Genomic DNA, 21,345 nt, shown 5'->3' on the forward strand with positions numbered 1-21,345 from the left:
CACATATTTGTGATTGCATTAAGCTCAAATTTTTCTTCTTTCAGAAACAAATTTTTATTTATTCTTTGAAACAAATTTAGATAGTTGACAAGTGTTGACAAAAGCAGCTGCAGCCATACCTTCCCATTCATTTGCTAGACTGGGTAGTCTCACAGGTCTCATACATGTACCACAGATTTGTGAGCTTAAATGTAGTCTTAAGAAACTTACTGAAAGTAAATAATTTGTATTGTAATGTCTTTTATGTGCCTTTTTCTGTAAACTAATGAGAAAATTTTTTATAAGTTATGTGGCTACAGTGCTATGATAGAGGGATGGACGAACCATTAAATGCTGGTTGATGTTAATTCAGATGTATGTTCCTGAGGTCTGTCCTAAAGAAAACAAACCTATCAATATTGGCAATAGAGCAAAAACCTAAGAAATTTTTCATCACTCCATCTTCCAGTTAAGTGACAAGTAACTCCAACATGAAAAGAAATGGGCTGTGGGTTACCACCGGACCACAAAATTGCAATGCCAATTGTAAGTTTGACTTTATCCATAATTAAATGTGATGTCATGGCTGTATTCAATTTGCAAATTGAAATGTATGTTCCACACCTCACAATGCAAAAACATTAATTTTCACGCATTTCATAATCATTTTGATGAGTGCGCTAAATTTGGTCAGTAAAATTTTGTACTGTCAAATAGGGTGATTTCGGATGGTTTTGTCATTATTTTGATTGTAACTTTTGCATATATTGTTAGATTAAATTGATTGTTATGGAAGTGGTAGGGTATAAGTGTAACAAATAAAATATCCCAGAACCAGAAAGTGTATGTGTAGGTATATTTATCTGAGACAGTTAAATAAAGTGTCCAAAGTCACCTCATGGATTGGGGTGATTTCGGACACACGTGTTTTTTAAATCTCTGTCCGAAGTTACTGTATATAGAGGGCGAATTCAGATAGTTACTGCATTTTTTTAAAATTCTACATGATTTTTATTTGATTTTGGTGACATTTTATACATTTTTAAGGCAGCCTTTTGTTACGAATAAGTGATATGGAATGATATAATGAATTTTATATATTACAGATAAGTTTTTATTTTGCAAGAATTTAAATAAAGAGTCTCTTTGTTCACTTCTGCATGGGCTCATTTAATATTTTTGCGCGAACAGAAAGATCTTCTGAGTGTTGTTTGAGGAATAAATGCACCCTTTCTTCTCCTGGCTAATTATTATGAAATTTCCTCTCTTTTCAGCTAGATTTATCAAGGTAGCCTTTAACTAAATATCTAATATCCAATTTAGTGAAGGGAAATCCCCAATATGCAGCCCTCAAGATACCTTGCTTCAACATCATTTCTTCTTCTTCTTCTTCTTCTTCTTCTTCTTCTTCTTCTTCTTTATTTAGCACTGGCTGTCCTCCCATTTTTTTTGGATGTGCTTCCTGCACTTTATTTTGTAGGGTTGATTCAGGTATACAATACAAATCACATGCTTTTCTGTACAATAATTTACCACTCTGAATATCACGAACAGCTTTATCTAAAAGTTCCAGGTCATAATTACACCATACTGTAGCACCTCTCCTGCTCTTATACATTCTTGGCATTGTCCGAAATCACCCCACACAGTACACAGTATTACAAAAACCGTTGTTATTTGATAACCTTGCACGAGAAACTCTACAAACTTGTACAGAAGTTGTCTCAATGCTGTTAGCCACTGAGCATGTCAACAATTATGGATACAGTAACTTCCCATTTGGCGCAACAATAGAAAGTTTCCACTTCACGAAAATGCATGGATCTTTAGCACTGAGACTGTTCGTCATTTATTCACCTACGGAAACAATTGACACAAAATAAAAGTTGTGGAAAGTGATAAATGCAATCTTGTGCTTAAAATAACTGGTGCATGGATGTAAAAACAAGTAACTCTTTGTTTCTATGCAGTAACAAAGAGCAAATAAGCCATACTGTCCGAATTAGCCCCAGTGTCCAAAATCACCCCGTTTGACGGTACTACAAGCACTCTGTAGACAATACTCTGTTGTTAGTAGATGGCAGGGAATGATAAATTATGGAGATTGTTAACAAATTTAATACACTCTAAGACAAAAGGAGACAAGCACTCTGTAGACAATACTCTGTTGTTAGTAGATGGCAGGGAATGATATATTATGGAGATTGTTAACAAATTTAATACACTCTAAGACAAAAGAAGTGACACACCATGAAGGAACTATCCAAATGTGACAGAAATTGGTAAATGTAACATACATGAGCAGACAAACAAATGATTACAATTTCAGAAAAATTGGATGTTTTATTCGAGAGAAAGAACATAAATTGAGCAAGTCTACAATGCACTGGCCCACTTTTGACCTTTATGTAAGCAGCTATTTAGCTTGGCAAGCATTTATAGAGTTGTCGGATGTCCTTCTGAGGGATATCCTGCCAAATTCTGTCCAATTGGAATGTTAGATCATCAAAATCCTGAGTTGACTGGAGGGCCGTGCCCATAATGCTCCAAACATTCTCAATTAGGGAGAGATCTGGTGACCTTTCTAGACAAAATAGGGTTTTCCAAGGATGAAGACAAGCAGTAGAAACTCTCGCCATGTACACAAGAGCATCATCTTGCTGAAATTTAAGCCCAGCATGGCTTGCCACGAAGGGCAACAAAATGGAGCAAAGAATGTCATTGACATACCACTGTGCTGTAAGGGTGCTACAGATGGCAGCAAAAGGGGTCCTGCTATGAAATAAAATGGTACCCCAGACCATATTCCTGCTTGTTGGACCATATCGTGAGTGAGAGTTAGGTTGGTAGCCCACTACTGTACAGGGTGTCTCCAGACATGTCTTCGCTCGTCATTGGGGCTCAATTCGAAGTGGGACTCATCACTGAACACAATTTTACTCCAGTCAATGAGATTCCAGGCTCTAATAACCAGCGATGACATGTCTGGTGATGCCCCGGACAGTAGCGAGATACCAACCAGACACTCACCTGCCAAACGGCCTGACAACTTGTCGTGATGGTCAGGGGTGCTATTTCATTTCATAGCAGGACCCCTTTGGTTGCCATCTGTGGCACTCTTACAGCACAACAGTACATAAACGATATTCTATGCCCCATTTTGTTGCTCTCCATGACAAGCCATCCTGGGCATACATTTCAGCAACATAACACCCACCTGCACACAGCAAGAGTTTCTACTGCTTGTTTTCATGCTTGTCAAACCCTACCTATACCAGAAACATCACTGCATTTCTCCCCAACTGAGAATGTTTGAACCATTATGGGCTAGGCCCTCCAAGGGCAAGGCCATCCAACCAGCTAGGATTTTGAACTCTAATGCATCAGTTGGACTGAATTTGGCACAAGATCCTTCAGGAGGACATCCAACAACTCTGTCAATCAATGCCAAACTGAATAACTCCTTTGTAGACTACATTGTAGACTTGCTCAATTTGTGATGCTCTTTCTCCTGAATAAATCATTCAATTTTTCTGAAACTATAATCAGTTGTTTGTCTGTACATGTATGTCACGTCTACCGATTTCCATCCCACTTGTATAGTCCTTCATAGTCTCTCTCTCTCTCTCTCTCTCTCTCTCTCTCTCTCTCTCTCTCTCTCTCTCTCTCTCTCTCATCTATCTATCTATCTATCTCTCGCCTTAGTGTGTATTTTGCATGATAAAACTGAATTTACCACTGAATATGAAAATAATGGTGAACTGTAATTCCTTGATCTGAATACTGAGAGTGCGGTGGTCTAGCGGTTCTAGGCGCTCAGTCCGGAGCCGCGCGACTGCTACGGTCGCAGGTTCGAATCCTGCCTCGGGCATGGATGTGTGTGATGTCCTTAGGTTAGTTAGGTTTAAGTAGTTCTAAGTTCTAGGGGACTGATGACCATAGATGTTAAGTCCCATAGTGCTCAGAGCCATTTGTACCAATACTGAGAATCAAGAAAGTAGGCACATATAGAGTGTATGGAAGTCAACAACAATGGATATTTTGATACACAATAAATCTTTTCATCCAATGGAAAACAATCTGCCCTTTGTTATTGTCTAGTAGACAGAGAACTCAGAATTTTTATGGGTAAAGAATATGGGCCTGAATATTACTACAGTTATCCAAAGGAAGTGGACACCAAGAAAACATGGTGAATTAATTAATATGTAAGATGCAAAGCACAAAACAGGAACGCTAAACTCAATGTTAAGAGAATTCTAATTCCATATTTTAGTAACTTGTTACAGAAGGCAGATAACATTTTAAGCAGTTTAAGATTCAAGTTGTATTTGATATGAACAATGTGTTATCATATAAACTCTTAAAACAGAAAACTGATCAGATTAAGAAAGCAGGTGACTGCAAAATTCAGTGCAACACTTGTCATGTAAATTAAAATGGTCAAACTGGCAGGTCCTTCAAAACAGAATAAAGTTCACACAAGAATGCATTTCAGCTCAATAATTTGCAAAAGATACCTGTGTCCTTGTACATTTCTGTAACTGGCCACGCTTTGTTGGGAACTGAAGAGGGTTTCACAATCTTGCATGTGTGAAATAATTTTAGGAAACTGTATGTGTTAAAACAACTGGAAATTACAGTGCAAAGTGCAAAAAATAAAAATATATTAAATGAACATCCCCCTCCCTCAACTTCAGCCTAAAGCAGATTATGGGAAACATCCAGTTTGCCGTTTAGTCTTTTTTTCTCCTCTCAGAATCTCTTCATTCTTTTGCTCAGGTTCCTCCTGCTCTCCTCTGTCTAGATGGTCTTGGTCTTTGTACTTTGTTTTTAATGGAACCCCTTGAAGCTTTCAACCTTCATTTGAAACACATCTTTATCCCAGAGTTCTTTCTGATTGAGCCCAAATTTCTCCATTTTCTGTCTTCTTTCCTCAATTCATTTTAAAGTGGCTTTCAGTTTGATGATGCAATTGATTTTATTTGTCAATCTACATTCACTCATTCTGAAGAGGTAGCCATAAAACATCAGCCTTGCATACAGTGTCTGTGATCGCCTCCACTTGTTTATACAGATCAATTTCTCATCTTCTTCCATGTATCATCATTTCTTTTTTTTCTGTCTGAGGATCTTCCAAACATTTTTCTTTCATCATCCTCTGGTGCTTCCATTTCACCTTTCTTATTCAATATCAGGCATTCTACACTGTAAAGTGCTTTTGGCTTAATAACCATGATGATGTGTCAAATCTTTGCATTGCAGGAAATGGTTCTTTTGTCATATCTATTCTGTAATAACCTGTATGATAGTGTATCTTTCTGGCTCATCCTTTGCTTCTTTATCAAGCCCATTCAGTTGGATTCATTCACCAAGATACTTGACTGTATCTGTTTTCTTGATTTTTCCGAACCTTGCATTCAGATGGATTTCTCCATCGTGTTTGTACTCCTTGTATTCCATTTTTTCATAAAATATCATGAGTCCTGTTCTTTCTGCTATCTCATGTAGTTTTGTCAGCATTATTAGAGCTTGTTCTCTACTGTTGGCTAACAATGCCAAAATCATTGAGTATTTACCCACTCCATCTTCAAAACCCGTTTCTTTGGAGCAAAGCAAATCTCTTCCACTCCTCCTTTCATGGATTCCTTCCATGTTATTATCTTTCCCAGGACAAAGTTTAAGCACAATGGAAATAACATTTTTTCCAATTTTGTGGAACTGTTACAAATACCAGTTATATTAGTGATAAGGGTGCCTTTGAGGCATGAAGTGTATGTGACATAATTAAGAATCTCAGTAATTTCCATACACTGTGTTTGATATCATTGATACTTAGTGGAAGTGTCCGAATCCTTGATTATGTGCACAAGACGTTCAAGGTCATGTCACGTATCTGTTTAAATCAGGATGTGCATTTCCTGGAGGAAAAGAGACTGTGTACACAAATGACTATCTCTGTGACACTAACGAGATTCACAATCCGCATATGCCAATTTATTTTCTCTGAACTACAGTTACTGACAGGTTGCATTTTAAGATGAGGACAAGGTTACAAGACAAGTGATCACAAAATTTTTATACCCTTTGTTTTAATTTTTATCTTCATATAATGACAACACAGCTATGGGGATTTTGCATATATGAACATTTTGACAATGCTTTCCATGGAATGCAGATTCTAGTGTCAAGGCATTTCTGGTGGTGGTGGTGGTGCTTTTGCATTGTGCATGGTTAAACCTGCATTTCGGGTAGCAAAATAGTTGTTGTTGTTGTGGTCTTCAGTCCTGAGACTGGTTTGATGCAGCTCTCCATGCTACTCTATCCTGTGCAAGCTTTTTCATCTCCCAGTACCTACTGCAACCTACATCCTTCTGAATCTGCTTAGTGTATTCATCTCTTGGTCTCCCTCTACGATTTTTACCCTCCACGCTGCCCTCCAATACTAAATTGGTGATCCCTTGATGCCTCAGAACATGTCCTACCAACCGATCCCTTCTTCTGGTCAAGTTGTGCCACAAACTTCTCTTCTCCCCAATCCTATTCAATACTTCCTCATTAGTTATGTGATCTACCCATCTAATCTTCAGCATTCTTCTGTAGCACCACATTTCGAAAGCTTCTATTCTCTTCTTGTCCAAACTATTTATCGTCCATGTTTCACTTCCATACATGGCTACACTCCATACGAATACTTTCAGAAATGACTTCCTGACACTTAAATCAATACTGGATGTTAACAAATTTCTCTTCTTCAGAAACGCTTTCCTTGCCATTGCCAGCCTACATTTTATATCCTCTCTACTTCGACCATCATCAGTTATTTTGCTCCCCAAATAGCAAAACTCCTTTACTACTTTAAGTGCCTCATTTTCTAATCTAATTCCCTCAGCATCACCCAACTTAATTAGACTACATTCCATTATCCTTGTTTTGCTTTTGTTGATGTTCATCTTATATCCTCCTTTCAAGACACTGTCCATTCCATTCAACTGCTCTTCCAAGTCCTTTGCTGTCTCTGACAGAATTACAATGTCATCGGCAAACCTCAAAGTTTTTACTTCTTCTCCATGAATTTTAATACCTACTCCGAATTTTTCTTTTGTTTCCTTTACTGCTTGCTCAATATACAGATTGAACAACATCGGGGAGAGGCTACAACCCTGTCTTACTCCCTTCCCAACCACTGCTTCCCTTTCATGTCCCTCGACTCTTATAACTGCCATCTGGTTTCTGTACAAATTGTAAATAGCCTTTCGCTCCCTGTATTTTACCCCTGCCACCTTCAGAATTTGGAAGAGAGTATTCCAGTCAACATTGTCAAAAGCTTTCTCTAAGTCTACAAATGCTAGAAACGTAGGTTTGCCTTTCCTTAATCTTTCTTCTAAGATAAGTCGTAAGGTCAGTATTGCCTCACGTGTTCCAGTGTTTCTACGGAATCCAAACTGATCTTCCCCGAGGTTGGCTTCTACTAGTTTTTCCATTCGTCTGTAAAGAATTCGTGTTAGTATTTTGCAGCTGTGACTTATTAAGCTGATAGTTCGGTAATTTTCACATCTGTCAACACCTGCTTTCTTTGGGATTGGAATTATTATATTCTTCTTGAAGTCTGAGGGTATTTCGCCTGTTTCATACATCTTGCTCACCAGATGGTAGATTTTTGTCAGGACTGGCTCTCCCACGGCCGTCAGTAGTTCCAATGGAATATTGTCTACTCCGGGGGCCTTGTTTCGACTCAGGTCTTTCAGTGCTCTGTCAAACTCTTCACGCAGTATCATATCTCCCATTTCATCTTCATCTACATCCTCTTCCATTTCCATAATATTGTCCTCAAGTACATCGCCCTTGTATAGACCCTCTATATACTCCTTCCACCTTTCTGCTTTCCCTTCTTTGCTTAGAACTGGGTTTTCATCTGAGCTCTTGATATTCATACAAGTCGTTCTCTTATCTCCAAAGGTCTCTTTAATTTTCCTGTAGGCGGTATCTATCTTACCCCTAGTGAGACAGGCCTCTACATCCTTACATTTGTCCTCTAGCCATCCCTGCTTAGCCATTTTGCACTTCCTGTCGATCTCATTTTTGAGACGTTTGTATTCCTTTTTGCCTGTTTCACTTAGGGTCAGAAACTAAAATGCTATGAGTATACACTTAATATTTTCTTTCAAACAATCACAGAAAATATTTTATATTGTGTGGTATCAGCCACCACTGGCCACAGGGCACCACTGTCCACTGATACCTGCCCCCAGTGAACCCCCAAGTCCATCTCTCATAGCATCCAGACTATGCCTTGCTGACCTTTTCCAGCAGCCATATTCTCAAAAAATTCCCTCCCAACAGCCCACAAAACCCATTACCTAAAGAAACCCAAAACACTGTTGTCAATCTGTCTACGAAAAACCTGAAACCTACAGAAGTTTCAGTCCTATCCAAAGCCCTCACCATCTGCCCTACACCCAGTTACAACCATGCTGGACTTATCAAAGACCTACTCTCATTCTCCTGAACTCTACAGACAAAACACTTTTTTCCACTAATCCCTCCAACCAAAGCCATCCAAAATCCAACACTGAACACTGGTTGCCCAGTTCATACTTTCATCCTACCATTACCAACCCCTAGCACCATCTAACTACCACCTGGTCACCTTCCACCTTATTCCTTGAATAAATAACTAACTAACTACACCCTCACACATAATTACTTTTCCTTTGAGTGGAATATTTACAAACAAATCCATGGTCTGCCATGGCATCCCCTTTGTGCCAAACTGTTTGCAGGCTATCTATAGGAAACCTTCCTAACCACCCAAAATTCCAAACCCCTTACTGATTCAGGTTCGCTAACAATACCTTCGTGACCTGCACCCAGGGCAAGAAACTCTATCGGTCTGTGCACAACAGCACACAGTAGCAATATGTTCCAAAAAGGGGTGCATAGAAATGTGATACCAAATGGCTTAAATTTTAACTGTTCATTCTTTAGACATTCATATAGAAATGCCATTTACGCATTTTCTATCTGTATTCATTATCAAAGCATACCATAAAAACCACAATTTTTGGGTACCAAAAGTACCAATTGTGGGGATGGCCACATCTATCATTTTCATTCACTGAAAATCGCCAAAATTTTTACCATATGCTCTTAAGATTATTTTCTCAGAGACCCTTTAAACCTTTTTTTACATCACCATCCATTACTGAGATCCATAGCTTCAAATTTATCATGCAAGTAATATTCAGTCTGAGGGGTAAATTTAGTTTTAACTGACATTGTGAACAATGGCAAGGGTTCTGGGGTCATCGCTGAGGTTCTGAGGTCATCAAACCATGTTTTTAGTTGCCATTTTTTCACGAATAAAACTTTATGGCTTGCTGTGTCTGTATAATGAGCACTTCATGCCTATATAGGCAGAAGACCTCCTTCCAAAATAGACAATGTGCCATGCCGCCCCCCCCTCTCTCTCTCTCTCTCTCTCTCTCTCTCTCTCTCTCTCTCTCTCTCTCTCTCTCAGGGCCAGACCCCGCAGCCAGAGACAGTGGTCATGTGTGTGAGCTGTGTTTTTGTGAATGTGAATGTGAATGTGTGTGTGTGTGTGTGTGTGTGTGTGTGTGTGTGTGTGTGTGTGTGTGTTTTGTCTATTTCAGAAGAAAGCGTTCTGGCTGAAACTTTATATGTTTAGTAGTGTTTTTGTTGTGCCTGCCTGTGACTCAACATCTCCGCTATGTGGTGAGTAGAAATCTATCCTTTTCATAATATTTACATAAAATTTTGTCACATAAAACTCTTTGTACTTGCGAATCAAACACCACATTTTTTTGTATACTGTAATTGTACCCTAAAATGTTGTGTATTTATATGTAAAATAGTATAAAGAAAAGTTTCAGTATAAAGTGAACATGTGTTGAATGAAAGTCCTGCACTCACTTTAAACTATATGATGCACATATTTTATGTGTTGTCACTTTACATGGTACCTTTGTTGTAATGCTTTAAAACCTTTTGTTTTTATTTCTCAGACAGCAGTTTCAACATTTCATTGAATGTAACTTAGGACTCAATATTTTGTATTCGGATGAAACAAATGGCAATTCCCATTTGTGCAAAAAGAACCATCCTGCATTCTGTGTTCACCTAATATGCATATCTATTTATTTGTTTGTGTGTGTCAAAGTACATGAATGTGTATTGACTTCATTTTATATCATCAGTACATCTTGCTGTAGTGGGGAAAAGGAGGGAACCAGTGGAAAAATGCTCCTGCCTGACCACAAAAAAGGCAAGTATGTTCCTCTTTAAAAGACACTGACAGAAAAGTGAGGAACCAGCTGCCTCAATCCTCATTCCACCTTCCTCACCAAAAATTTTAACATGCGAACATATTTGCACTTTTTTAATGCTTCAGATAGTAGCAGACAGGCAGTGACAGTGGAAGAGAAAGGAGATGGTGTAGCGGGGAGAAAATGGCAGTGAAAAAGAAAGAGAGATGGATGAAGTCGATAGAAGTGGAAGGCAAAGAGAGAGTGGAGATAGTGATGGTGAGAGACAATGGCACTAAAAGAGAATACTCATTCACTGAAATTTCCTTGTCTAGGGGTCACAACCCCATGCACACCCTCGCCAAGGGCACGGGTGGAGAGGAGACAATGGTGGTTGAAGAGAAGCACAGCAGACTGTAAGACAGCAAGAAAGAGACAATGACAATGGGAGAGAAAAAGAACAGGACAAAGGGAATGTTAGTGGGGCAGAGACACAGTGAAAGTGGCAGAGGACACAGTGGTAAGGGAGAGCCCAAGAAAGGAATGGTGACACTGACAGTGGGAGACCGACAGGAGAAAGTGTCAGTGGGAGAAAAAGAGACAGTGGAGAACGAAAGAAATATTGACAGTGACAGTGGAGGGAGATGCTGAGTATGAAGGCTTTATTACAAAGACAGATTTGGTAAATGATTTACAATTTTCTGTGTCGAAAGAATTTGAATATCTTTGCATGCCAAAAATTTGGTGAGGATGGCAGAATGGGGGTTGAGGCAGCTGGTTACCCACTTTTCTGTCAGACTTTTTTTAAGAGGAACTATTCACCTTTTTGTGGTCTGACAGTAGCATTTTTTGCTGGTCTTTATTTCTCCGTAGTCTCAGCACCTTCTTACCCCTCTGCTTCACCTGGTCCTCCTCAGCCCAGTGTGACATCTACCTAGATAATGACCTCTGCCTTTCTGATGGCTCCATACAAACAAACCTCCATCCATATCAAACCCATCAGCAGTAACTGGATTTTGGCACCTGCCATTCCTTCCACTAGACAAAGTCACTCCCATATAGTCTGGTCACCTGTGGACGGTGCAGCTGCACTGATGAGAAACCCTATGCTCAGTATTCTGAAAGTCTTACTAAGATCTTCACAGACATGCACTACCCTCACCAGCCCAAACCTAGACTGCAGGCAGATGGGGTTGGGTTGAGTTGAGTTGATTTGGGGGGAGGAGACCAAACTGCGAAGTCATCGATCTCATCGGATAGGGAAGGGGAAGAAAGTCGGCCATGCCCTTTCAAAGGAATCATCCCGGCATTTGCCTGAAGCAATTTAGGGAAATCACAGAAAACCTAAATCAGGATGGCCAGACGTGGGATTGAACTGCCGTCATCCCGAATGTGAGTCTAGTGTGCTAACCATTTCGCCACCTTGCTCGGTACAGGCAGATGCTGGATTGTCTTACCCATAATATTGGATGTTGGCAGGTATCTTATTGTCATTTGAGGAGATAGCACCCTGTGCTGAAGTTTTGTATTCCACTAGTGAAATGACCTACTGTTCGGTAAAAGTAACCCATAATCTATGCTCAGTTGTGTGTCATATTTTGTACCTTTACAACTGTTTCAAATGTCACAATATTCTCATGGCACCTGGCTATATGTGATGTCATGCCCTGTTCAGTCCTGTCTTTCGTCTCTTCCTTAAAAGAACAATTTGTTCATGTTCCACATTTACATTTATCCCAACTTACTGCACCAGCATAATTCGTGGAAATAACTGTCACCTTATGTCACAATTGGCGGCCTCCCCTTGTTAGTCAGATTCAGCTCTTAAGTAGCACTCTGTGTGCACCACTCATGAAATTGCTTCACAGTCTTAATGCTGGCAGACTTCTCAGATGGAAATAACAACATTATGCCTCTTAACAAAATGTCCATATTACTCAAATTCTTTTATGTTCCGATCAGTGCACAAGAAATTCCGTCATTAGTTCAAATGATATCGTATTTATTACAAATGAATTCAAATATGGAGCAACTGTGGATAAATGAGATCACTGTGAAATAAAAATTTAAAACTTGAAGACACATAATGTATCCATACCATCAATCAGAATTTTGTATGTTCCAATTTGTCCTGATTTCCTTCATTTTCTTTCTTTTTTGTCCAGCTTTTAAATAGTAAGCTCTGTGTCTGAAGAAGGGTATTTCATTTTATAACTGTGTATACTAGAAGGTATCAGATAGACTATATAATGGTAAGACAGAGATTTAGGAACCAGGTTTTAAATTGTCAGACATTTCCAGGGGCAGATGTGGACTCTGACCACAATCTATTGGTTATTAACTGTAGATTAAAACCGAAGAAACTGCAAAAAGGTGGGAATTTAAGGAGATGGGACCTGGATAAACTGACTAAACCAGAGGTTGTACAGAGTTTCAGGAAAAGCATAAGGAAACAACTGACAGGAATGGGGAAAGAAATACAGTAGAAGAAGAATGGGTAGCTTTGAAGGATGAAGTAGTGAAGGCAGCAGAGGATCAAGTAGGTAAAAAGACGAGGGCTAGTAGAAATCCTTTGGTAACAGAAGAAATATTGAATTTAATTGACGAAAGGAGAAAATACAAAAAATTCAGTAAATGAAGCAGGCAAAAAGGAATACAAACATCTCAAAAATTAGATTGACAGGAAGTGCAAAATGGCTAAGCAGGAATGGCTAGAGGACAAATGTAAGGATGTCGAGGCTTAGCTCACTAGGGGTAAGATAGATACTGCCTACAGGAAAATTAAAGAGCCCTTTGGAGAAAAGAGACCCACTTGTATGAATATCAAGAGCTCCAATGGAAACCCAGCCCTAAGCAAGGAAGGAAAAGCAGAATGGTGAAAGGAGTATACAGAGGGTCTATACAAGGGTGATGTACTTGAGGACAATATTATGGAAATGGAAGAGGAGGTGGATGAAGATGAAATGGGAGATATGATACTGCTTGAAGACTTTGACAGAACACTGAAAGACCTGAGTCGAAACAAGGCCCCAGGAGTAGACAACATTCCATTAGAACTATTGACAGCCTTGGAAGAGCCAGCCCTGACAAAACTCTACCGTCTGGTGAGCAAGATGTATGAGACAGGAAAAATACCCTCAAACTTCAAGAAGAATTAATAATTCCAATCCCAAAGAAAGCAGGTGTTGACAGATGTGAAAATTACCGAACTATCAGTTTAATAAGTCACAGCTGCAAAATATTAATGCGAATTCTTTACAGACAAATGGAAAAACTATTAGAAGCCAACCTCGGGGAAGATCAGTTCGAATTCTGTAGAAATATTGGAACACGTGAGGCAATACTGACCCTACGACTTATCTTAGAAGAAAGAGTAAGGAAAGGCAAACCTACGTTTCTAGCATTTGTAGACTTAGAGAAATCTTTTCAGAATGTTGACTGGAATACTCTCTCTCAAATTCTGAAGGTGGCAGGAGTAAAATACAGGGAGCGAAATGCTATTAACAATTTGTACAGAAACCAGATGTCAGTTATAAGAGTCGAGGGGCATGAAAGGGAAGCATTAGTTCGGAAGGGAGTGAGACAGGGTTGTAGCCTCTCCCCGATGTTATTCAATCTGTAATTGAGCAAGCAGTAAAGCAAACAAAAGAAAAATTCAGAGTAGGTATTAAAATCCATGGAGAAGAAATGAAAACTTGGTGGTTCGCCAATGACATTGTAATTCTGCCAGAGACAGCAAAGGACTTGGAAGAGCAGTTGAACGGATTGGACAGTGTCTTGAGAGGAGGATATAAGATGAATATCAACAGAAGCAAAACGAGGATAATGGAATGTAGTCGAATTAAGTCGGGAGATGTTGAGGGAATTAGATTAGGAAATGAGACACTTAAAGTACTAAAGGAGTTTTGCAATTTGGGGAGCAAAACAACTGATGATGGTCGAAGTAGAGGGGATATAAACTGGAGACTGGCAATGGCAAGGGAAGTGTTTCTGAAGAAGAGAAATTTGTTAACATCGAGTATAGATTTAAGTGTCAGGAAGTCGTTTCTGAAAGTATTTGTATGGAGTGTAGCCATGTATGGAAGTGAAACATGGATGATAAATAGTTTGGACAAGAAGAGAATAGAAGCTTTCGAAATGTGGTGCTACAGAAGAATGCTGAAGATTAGATGGGTAGATCACATAATTAATGAGGAGGTACTGAATAGAACTGGGGAGAAGAGGAGTTTGTGGCACTACTTGACTAGAACAAGGGATCAGTTGGTAGGACATGTTCTGAGGAATCAAGGGATCACCAATTTAGTATTGGAGGGCAGTGTGGAGGGTAAAAACCGTAGTAGAGAGAGACCAAGAGATGAATACACTAAGCAGATTCAGAAGGATGTAGGTTGCAGTAGGTATTGGATGATGATAAAGCTCGCACAGGATAGAGTAGCATGGAGAGCGGCATCAAACCAGTCTCAGGACTGATAACCACCACCACCACCACCACAACAACAACAACAACACAACTGTGTTTCATGAATGTCTGCAAACAGCATCTCCTGAGAGCACAGTTTCTCAATTTCTGTCATGTTATTCTATGTTTGGAGGTTAAATGACACTATTCTAGCAATCCCGACATTACAGGTACAATCAGCACACATTCTGCCCAAAGTTAAGAGTAAAACATAGGCAACTTATATCACTGTAATCATTCTTTCTATCACTCTACAGTGTTAATGGAAGAAAAGCCCATAACTACATAAAAAAATATTTGCTCTAATGTTTATTTACATAAAAAGTTGTCAATATCCGATAGACTGCAAAATACTTGTCCCTTTGGGAACTATCACTTACCAAAATCTTTTTTCTTCCTTTTAAACCAATTACAGAATATTAGATGGAATACACTAGACACAAAATCAAAACACCCACATAACATTTTATCTATGAGGTTCTTTCAAATGAAACCAGGTCAGTGCATCTACCTTTGTCTTACACATAAGGTGGCATCACATAATTGTGGGTATGGTGGCGCCATCTATTGGTAGAGAGACTGAAGTGTGCACACCATTTGATGTTGCATACCACCAGTGTGGTTTCACACCGAAGAGAAGGTGCTCACACATGTTATCGTCCACTACCAAACATGTGAGTAAGTAGGAACAACAAGGAGTCATTCAATTTTTGGCGGCGGAGGGAGTTGGAGGCCGTGAAATGTATCGACAGATGAAGGCTGCGTACAGTGAGTACAGTCTGAGTCATTCAAGTGTTGTGGAATGGCGCCAATGATTCCTTGAGGGATGTGAGTCACTGGAAGATGATGCTCGTCCTGGACAGACTCATCGTGTCATCACACTGAAAATGGTTGTGGAAGTGAATGCTTTAGTCTTGGACAACCGCAGAATCACCATGGACAAGATCCATCGGTTACAGCATATTAGCATGAGCACTGCCCACACCATAATGCATCAACACTTGAACTTTCAAAAAATCTGTGCGCAGTGGATTCCCCACCAACTGACTGCTGAACAGCACAATACTCAAATGGTGCTGTCTTTGAGTCATCTGCAACATTATCATGAGGAGAAATACGGCTTTCTTTCGCATATTGTCACAGGTGCTGAAACATGGTGTCACCATTTTGAACTGGAAAGCAAGCGTCAGAGCAAGCAGTGGAAGCACGCTACTTCACCACCTCCAAAGAAAACAAACAACATGCACACCAGCTCTGGTAAGGTCATGATGTCCTCCTTTTTTGACCGTAAGGGCCCACTGCCTGTCGAGTTCCTGGAACAGGGAACCACCATCAATGATCAGCGTTATCAAGCCACTTTAAGGAACCTTACATGAGCCATCAAGCCAAAACACCGAGGCATGTTGTTCAATGTTTTTGTCCTCCTGCATGATAATGCTCGCCTACACACGGCCAATGCGGTGACGACAACACTGCAGCAGTTTCAGTGCGAAATGCTGGAACATCCACCATACAGGCCCGACCTTCCACCGTGTGACTCATTTGTTTGGACCTCTAAAACAAACTATTAGCGGCCGATTCACAACAGATGATGAAGTGTGTGACTGGGTCCAGGCCTGGATCAGACAGCAGCCTACTAGCTTCTTCAAGGATGGAATCGACTGGCTAGTGTTGCAATGGGATAAATGGGCCAACAGTTTTGGCAACTATTTTTGAGTATGTGTACAGTACATAAACACATTTTTGAGTCAATAAAATCATGACTGTTACCTTACACTAGTGACTGGGTTTCATTTGAATGCACCTCATAATGAAACTCAGTTGCTTCAACAAAACTCTCAAAATAGTGCACTGTATCGAAGGACAGTCCAAACGCTTCAAAACAGTCAAACTTTTTGCACTGGAATGTTAACGTGAAGAAAGTTTTCCAGTACATTATCCTTAAGTTAAGAGGAGGGAAATGCAGGAAACTTGAACCAAGACACTCAGAACAAGATCTGAACCTAGCTCTCTTGTGGAATATTTCAAAATTTCTATGTAAAATCATCTTAAGTAATGCTATTATTGGAGATAGAACATTTATACAACAAGGAGCCATTGTTGTGAACTGCTGCTTTTTATGTCAGTCTAGTTATCTACTTTTTAGTACTGGCATTGAAAGGATGTTGTATAGTTCCTTATTAGGGGTGCAAGGCTGAGCATATAAGGAATTGTAAAAATTAACAACACAATATTTAAGTAATGAAATACCTTTCCATACAATACTGCACATTCCTCATGCAGGTTGCTGTTAAGCATTTTCCCCAACAAGAGCTGCGTGCGACAAAGGTTGGAAGTCTGAAGCAATGTCTGAAGTTTCAGTCTAATAGTTTTAATATTTTCCAGTGAAGTTCCATCTTTTTGGAGCTTTGCAATGTTTTCTAAATACAAAATAGCTAACTGAGTGTGAAACTTTTCAACCTGAAAAATAAACAGTATACTAGTTAAAGGGACAAAATATGACTGATCTTCCACTGCATTACAGCAAAGCCTCACTTTGACTATTTTGTGACTGCCATGAATCATCAGATACGTGGTGTTGTAGTTACCTGCAAATTCTTGTCTAGTACTATATATTCGAGGTACTTTATTACTGCTTTTGGGTAACGGTAAAGATATTCTACCACCACATCAGGCTTCAGAGCTCCATCCTGGTGAGTATCTTGTGAACGCAGTGTGAAAGCACCAACACCAATTTCTTCATCTTGGCTTAAGACATAGTCTGCATACCTCCATATAAGATCAGTATCTTTAAGACTGTAAAAAAAAACACAGTAGTTACTCTTTAAATATAATTTTCTTTTTTATGTGATTTTAATTCTGAATTTTATTAAATAAAAGCTATACTACAAGTATGAAACAACATTAAAAACACCAGTACTAGCAAAAAGAGCATGCACCTTTGAATGAAATCATAATATATATCATTTAATATATTTTTATTATAAATATGAGGGAACATAATGTTACACAATACAGTAAATGTAACCTGTGCCTGATGTAAGACTAAGGGTGCAAACAAATCAGTCTTTAACAGTCTTGTCATGCTGCAAATGAGGGACAATAAAATTCGCTGCAAAGTGTGCTGTCTTCTCCCTCTCCTACACTGCTAATGGATTCACTGGAATAATTTAATCAAGTTCAAGTGCTTGTGCCCTTGGAAAACAATGTGCCAGCAGGTAAAACATTATGGTTCCAATATTAACCTGTGTTATGAGATAAAGATGTAATTATTAAGGAAGAATTCCGTGTTTTCATGATAGATTATTTACAGTGGATAATTGCTACAAACTAATAGAACTGATGCATTTCTGTTGTTGAATATTAAACACAAACAAGCCTATATAGACAGGTCTCAAACATACAACACCCAAAAGATATCGTGTTCACAATTTTTTAATATGTCAAAGAAAAAGAGAGATAGAAGTTTATCTTTCACGTGATGACAAGGCCATTAGAGACTGAGCACAAACTTGGATCAGATCAGGGTGGGGAAGGAAATTGGCTGTATCCTTTTCAAAGGAACCATCCTAGCCATCACCTTTATCAGTTTATATTAATGATGGAAAAGCTAAATCTGGATGGCCATACTGAGATTTGAAGCCCACTCCTCTGAAATCAAGTCTATCATCTTGGCCACAAAATCATTTTATTTGATCAATTTGTTTGAAAGACAGTGAGAGCAGGCAGAGGGGGGGACAGAGGGGTGGCAGAGGGGGGAGATGGGGGAGAGGGAGGAAGACAGAATTCCTCGAAAAATATCTAACAAAAAAATTTTTCTTTGTTGGTATTGATTACATTGATTATTTCAATAAAACAACATGGAATCATTCCCAAAAAAAACTATGAGAGATTTTTTACCAATTTCTTTAAACTGGAGTCCGCAGCTGCACAAGTGACATAATTTCTCCTTTATTTGGATGTAAATTTTCCACATTTACTTTTGTTTAATACTTACAGCCAACTAAATGTATAATGACGTTATATAACATAACACATATTGTGGGTATTATGGTTCAACTGAACAAAGTAAAAATACAATTCTACTTATGTAAGGTCACAAGTAAGTGGTGATATCTTAGTGTGCATTGGTGCACAGCTATCAATGTCTACCAGTGATAAAACCAGTGGAAATGTCAATAATATGTAGCCTAAATATTTTATCATTCCTGAAGTTTAAGAATGTTCACTTCTTCAAACATAATCAGTGCAGTGCCATTAGGTTGATTTTAGACTGTTCAACTATCAAGACTGCATCACAGCCCAGCACAAGAAAAGCAGAATGTTCCCCAGTTGCCCAATTGCATCACATAGAATGTTTTTGTATCACTGTAGCATAATTAATTTAGTATTTGCTATGTTTCTGAATTTTCATTAAGTAATTACCATAGTTTTCTTTGAATTAAAGGTAATGACCAAATGGTCCACAACACCAAACTTGTAACAAGCCTCTTTAACACTCTAATGGGCACGCCGATGTATAAATTGTGCCAATCTCAAATAACATTGTCTTGTACTGTACTGATGTTGTTCGACAATGTGAGCTCGTACCTATTCTCTCATCATTGCTTCAGCTAACACAGTGATAAGCTGTCTTGTCACATGTCCAAGCGAGCAGCAGTAATATAAAAGAAACAGTGAGTTAGGTAGAAAACATTTACAATCTGTGCAAGAAAATGACCCAGATTCTGGGCTAGCAGCGCAGTCCCACAATGAGGTAGTTGTCTCTGAGGCAATTAGTAATCAAATAAGCTTTTGGCAGGTATCTGATGCAATTATGCTGTTTAATGGCCCAAGGTAACACATGTATGTGGCAAGAGAGTGATACAGCAAAAGTTAATTTTATTACTGCTTAATTAAACAGTGATTTAGCTCATATAACAAAGTTTATTTTATCATTTTTAATTCAACTATGATTAAACTGTGATTATGCTCATACACATTTACCTTGGTAACATAAAGATAGCTATTCTTTATATGTGTAGAAAGTACACTGCGCAACCCACTCAAGGGTTAACAATCATAAATTTAATGCACCACTTTCACAGGGTATATTTACACACAGAGTAAAGTATGCCATTATAAGATCTCTATTTTCAGAAAGGTAGTAAGGACAGATATTAAAACCCATCAACCATATAATTATTAACTTCCCTCTCAAAAATTATGGAAAAGATAATGTCTTTAAGTATAGTTGGGCATATCTTCAAATATAATAATCTGAGTCAGTCGCAATTTGATATAAAGAACAGCCTCTCCACTAAACTTTCCTTCCAGCTTTTCACTGTCTATCTATTAAAATATCTACATGACAAGATTCACCTACATTGATTTTTTGTGATTTGTCTAATGTATTTTATTGTGCAAATCACAACATTCTTTCAAAGAAACTTAAAAGCTCATAACTTTCAAGGTATAATGTGTAAGTCTTTCACTTTATATTCAGCTGATAGGAAAGGAAGAAGGAAGATCCGTGTTTAACATCCCGTTGACAAGGCCATTAGAGATGGAGCACAAGCTCAGATTAGGGCTGGATGGGGAAGGAAATCAGCCATGCCCTTTCATAGGAAGTATGCCAGCATTTGCCTTAAGTGATTTAGGGAAATAATGGAAAAACTACATCTGCGTGGCCAGACACGGATTTGAACCACTGTCTTCTCAAATGCATGTCCAGTGTGCTAGCTACTGCATCACCTCATTTGGTTAACTAATATGAAGCAGAGGGGCATATTACATAGCTACCTCAGCTCTCATGATGAATCTTCTTCTGGGTGGGGGCAACTTATAACTGGCAATTCAAAGGTTCAGTTTTGGTCTTGCTATATATAAATGACCTCCCATCTCACAATGATAAAGCAGAATTTTGCTCCTTGCTTATGATACAAGCATCATAATCACACCCAACAGAACAGACAACACATGAAATTTTTAAAGACACGTTTGAAACAGAATGTTCAAAATTTATGGGTGTGCATACTGATCGTAATTTGAACTGGAAATCACATATTATAGGTATTCTCAAACACTTAAGTTCAGCAACATTTGCTCTATGTGTAATTGCTGGTTTTGGTGATGAAACCACCAGAAAATTGGGCTGCTTTGCATTATTTCATTCTTTGATGAGATACGGACAAATCGTATGGGGCACTTCCACAGTACGCATTACATGGAAGCATGCTGTAAGGATAATATCTACTGTCCATCCTCGAACTTCATTTGGGCAACTGTTTAAAAACTCTGGCATTCTAACAACAGCCTCACAATACTTTAATCTTTTTTATGAAAGTGTTGTGAAGAATTAGGCATTATTTGAAAAAAAAAAAGAAAGAAAAAAAGGAAAAAAAAAGAAAATGTGGCATACATAAATACATTATAACAGATATGCTCTGTGGTTCATACAAGAGCACCGCTGAACTGTTCAACAGTGCTCTTGTATCAGTGGTGTACTCTGTGGCTTGTAATATGGGACAGATGCACTTGGCAAAACATATTATAAATACTGGTTTCAACTTAGATATGCCAACGCATCTTACATCAACTATCCAGCTAATTAAGATATGGAGTACATTTATAGAGCTAACTGGGTGCTTGCATTAACCTATA

General features: G+C 38.7%; 1 protein-coding gene across 1 annotated transcript in view; it reads right to left on the reverse strand.

Moving 5' to 3' along the window:
* The window catches only part of LOC124721639 (transforming growth factor-beta receptor-associated protein 1-like), a 162,915-nt gene that overhangs the window by 34,946 nt on the left and 106,624 nt on the right, over positions 1 to 21,345 (reverse strand). The window contains exons 10-11 of the mRNA XM_047246702.1: positions 17,292 to 17,499; positions 16,954 to 17,163 (exon numbers count right to left, since the gene is read on the reverse strand). Coding sequence (XP_047102658.1) covers positions 16,954 to 17,163; positions 17,292 to 17,499 — 418 coding nt within the window. The remainder of the gene's footprint in view (positions 1 to 16,953; positions 17,164 to 17,291; positions 17,500 to 21,345) is intronic.

Source organism: Schistocerca piceifrons, chromosome X (genome assembly GCF_021461385.2).
Source record: "Schistocerca piceifrons isolate TAMUIC-IGC-003096 chromosome X, iqSchPice1.1, whole genome shotgun sequence".
In the NCBI taxonomy this organism is placed as follows: Eukaryota; Metazoa; Arthropoda; class Insecta; order Orthoptera; family Acrididae; genus Schistocerca; species Schistocerca piceifrons.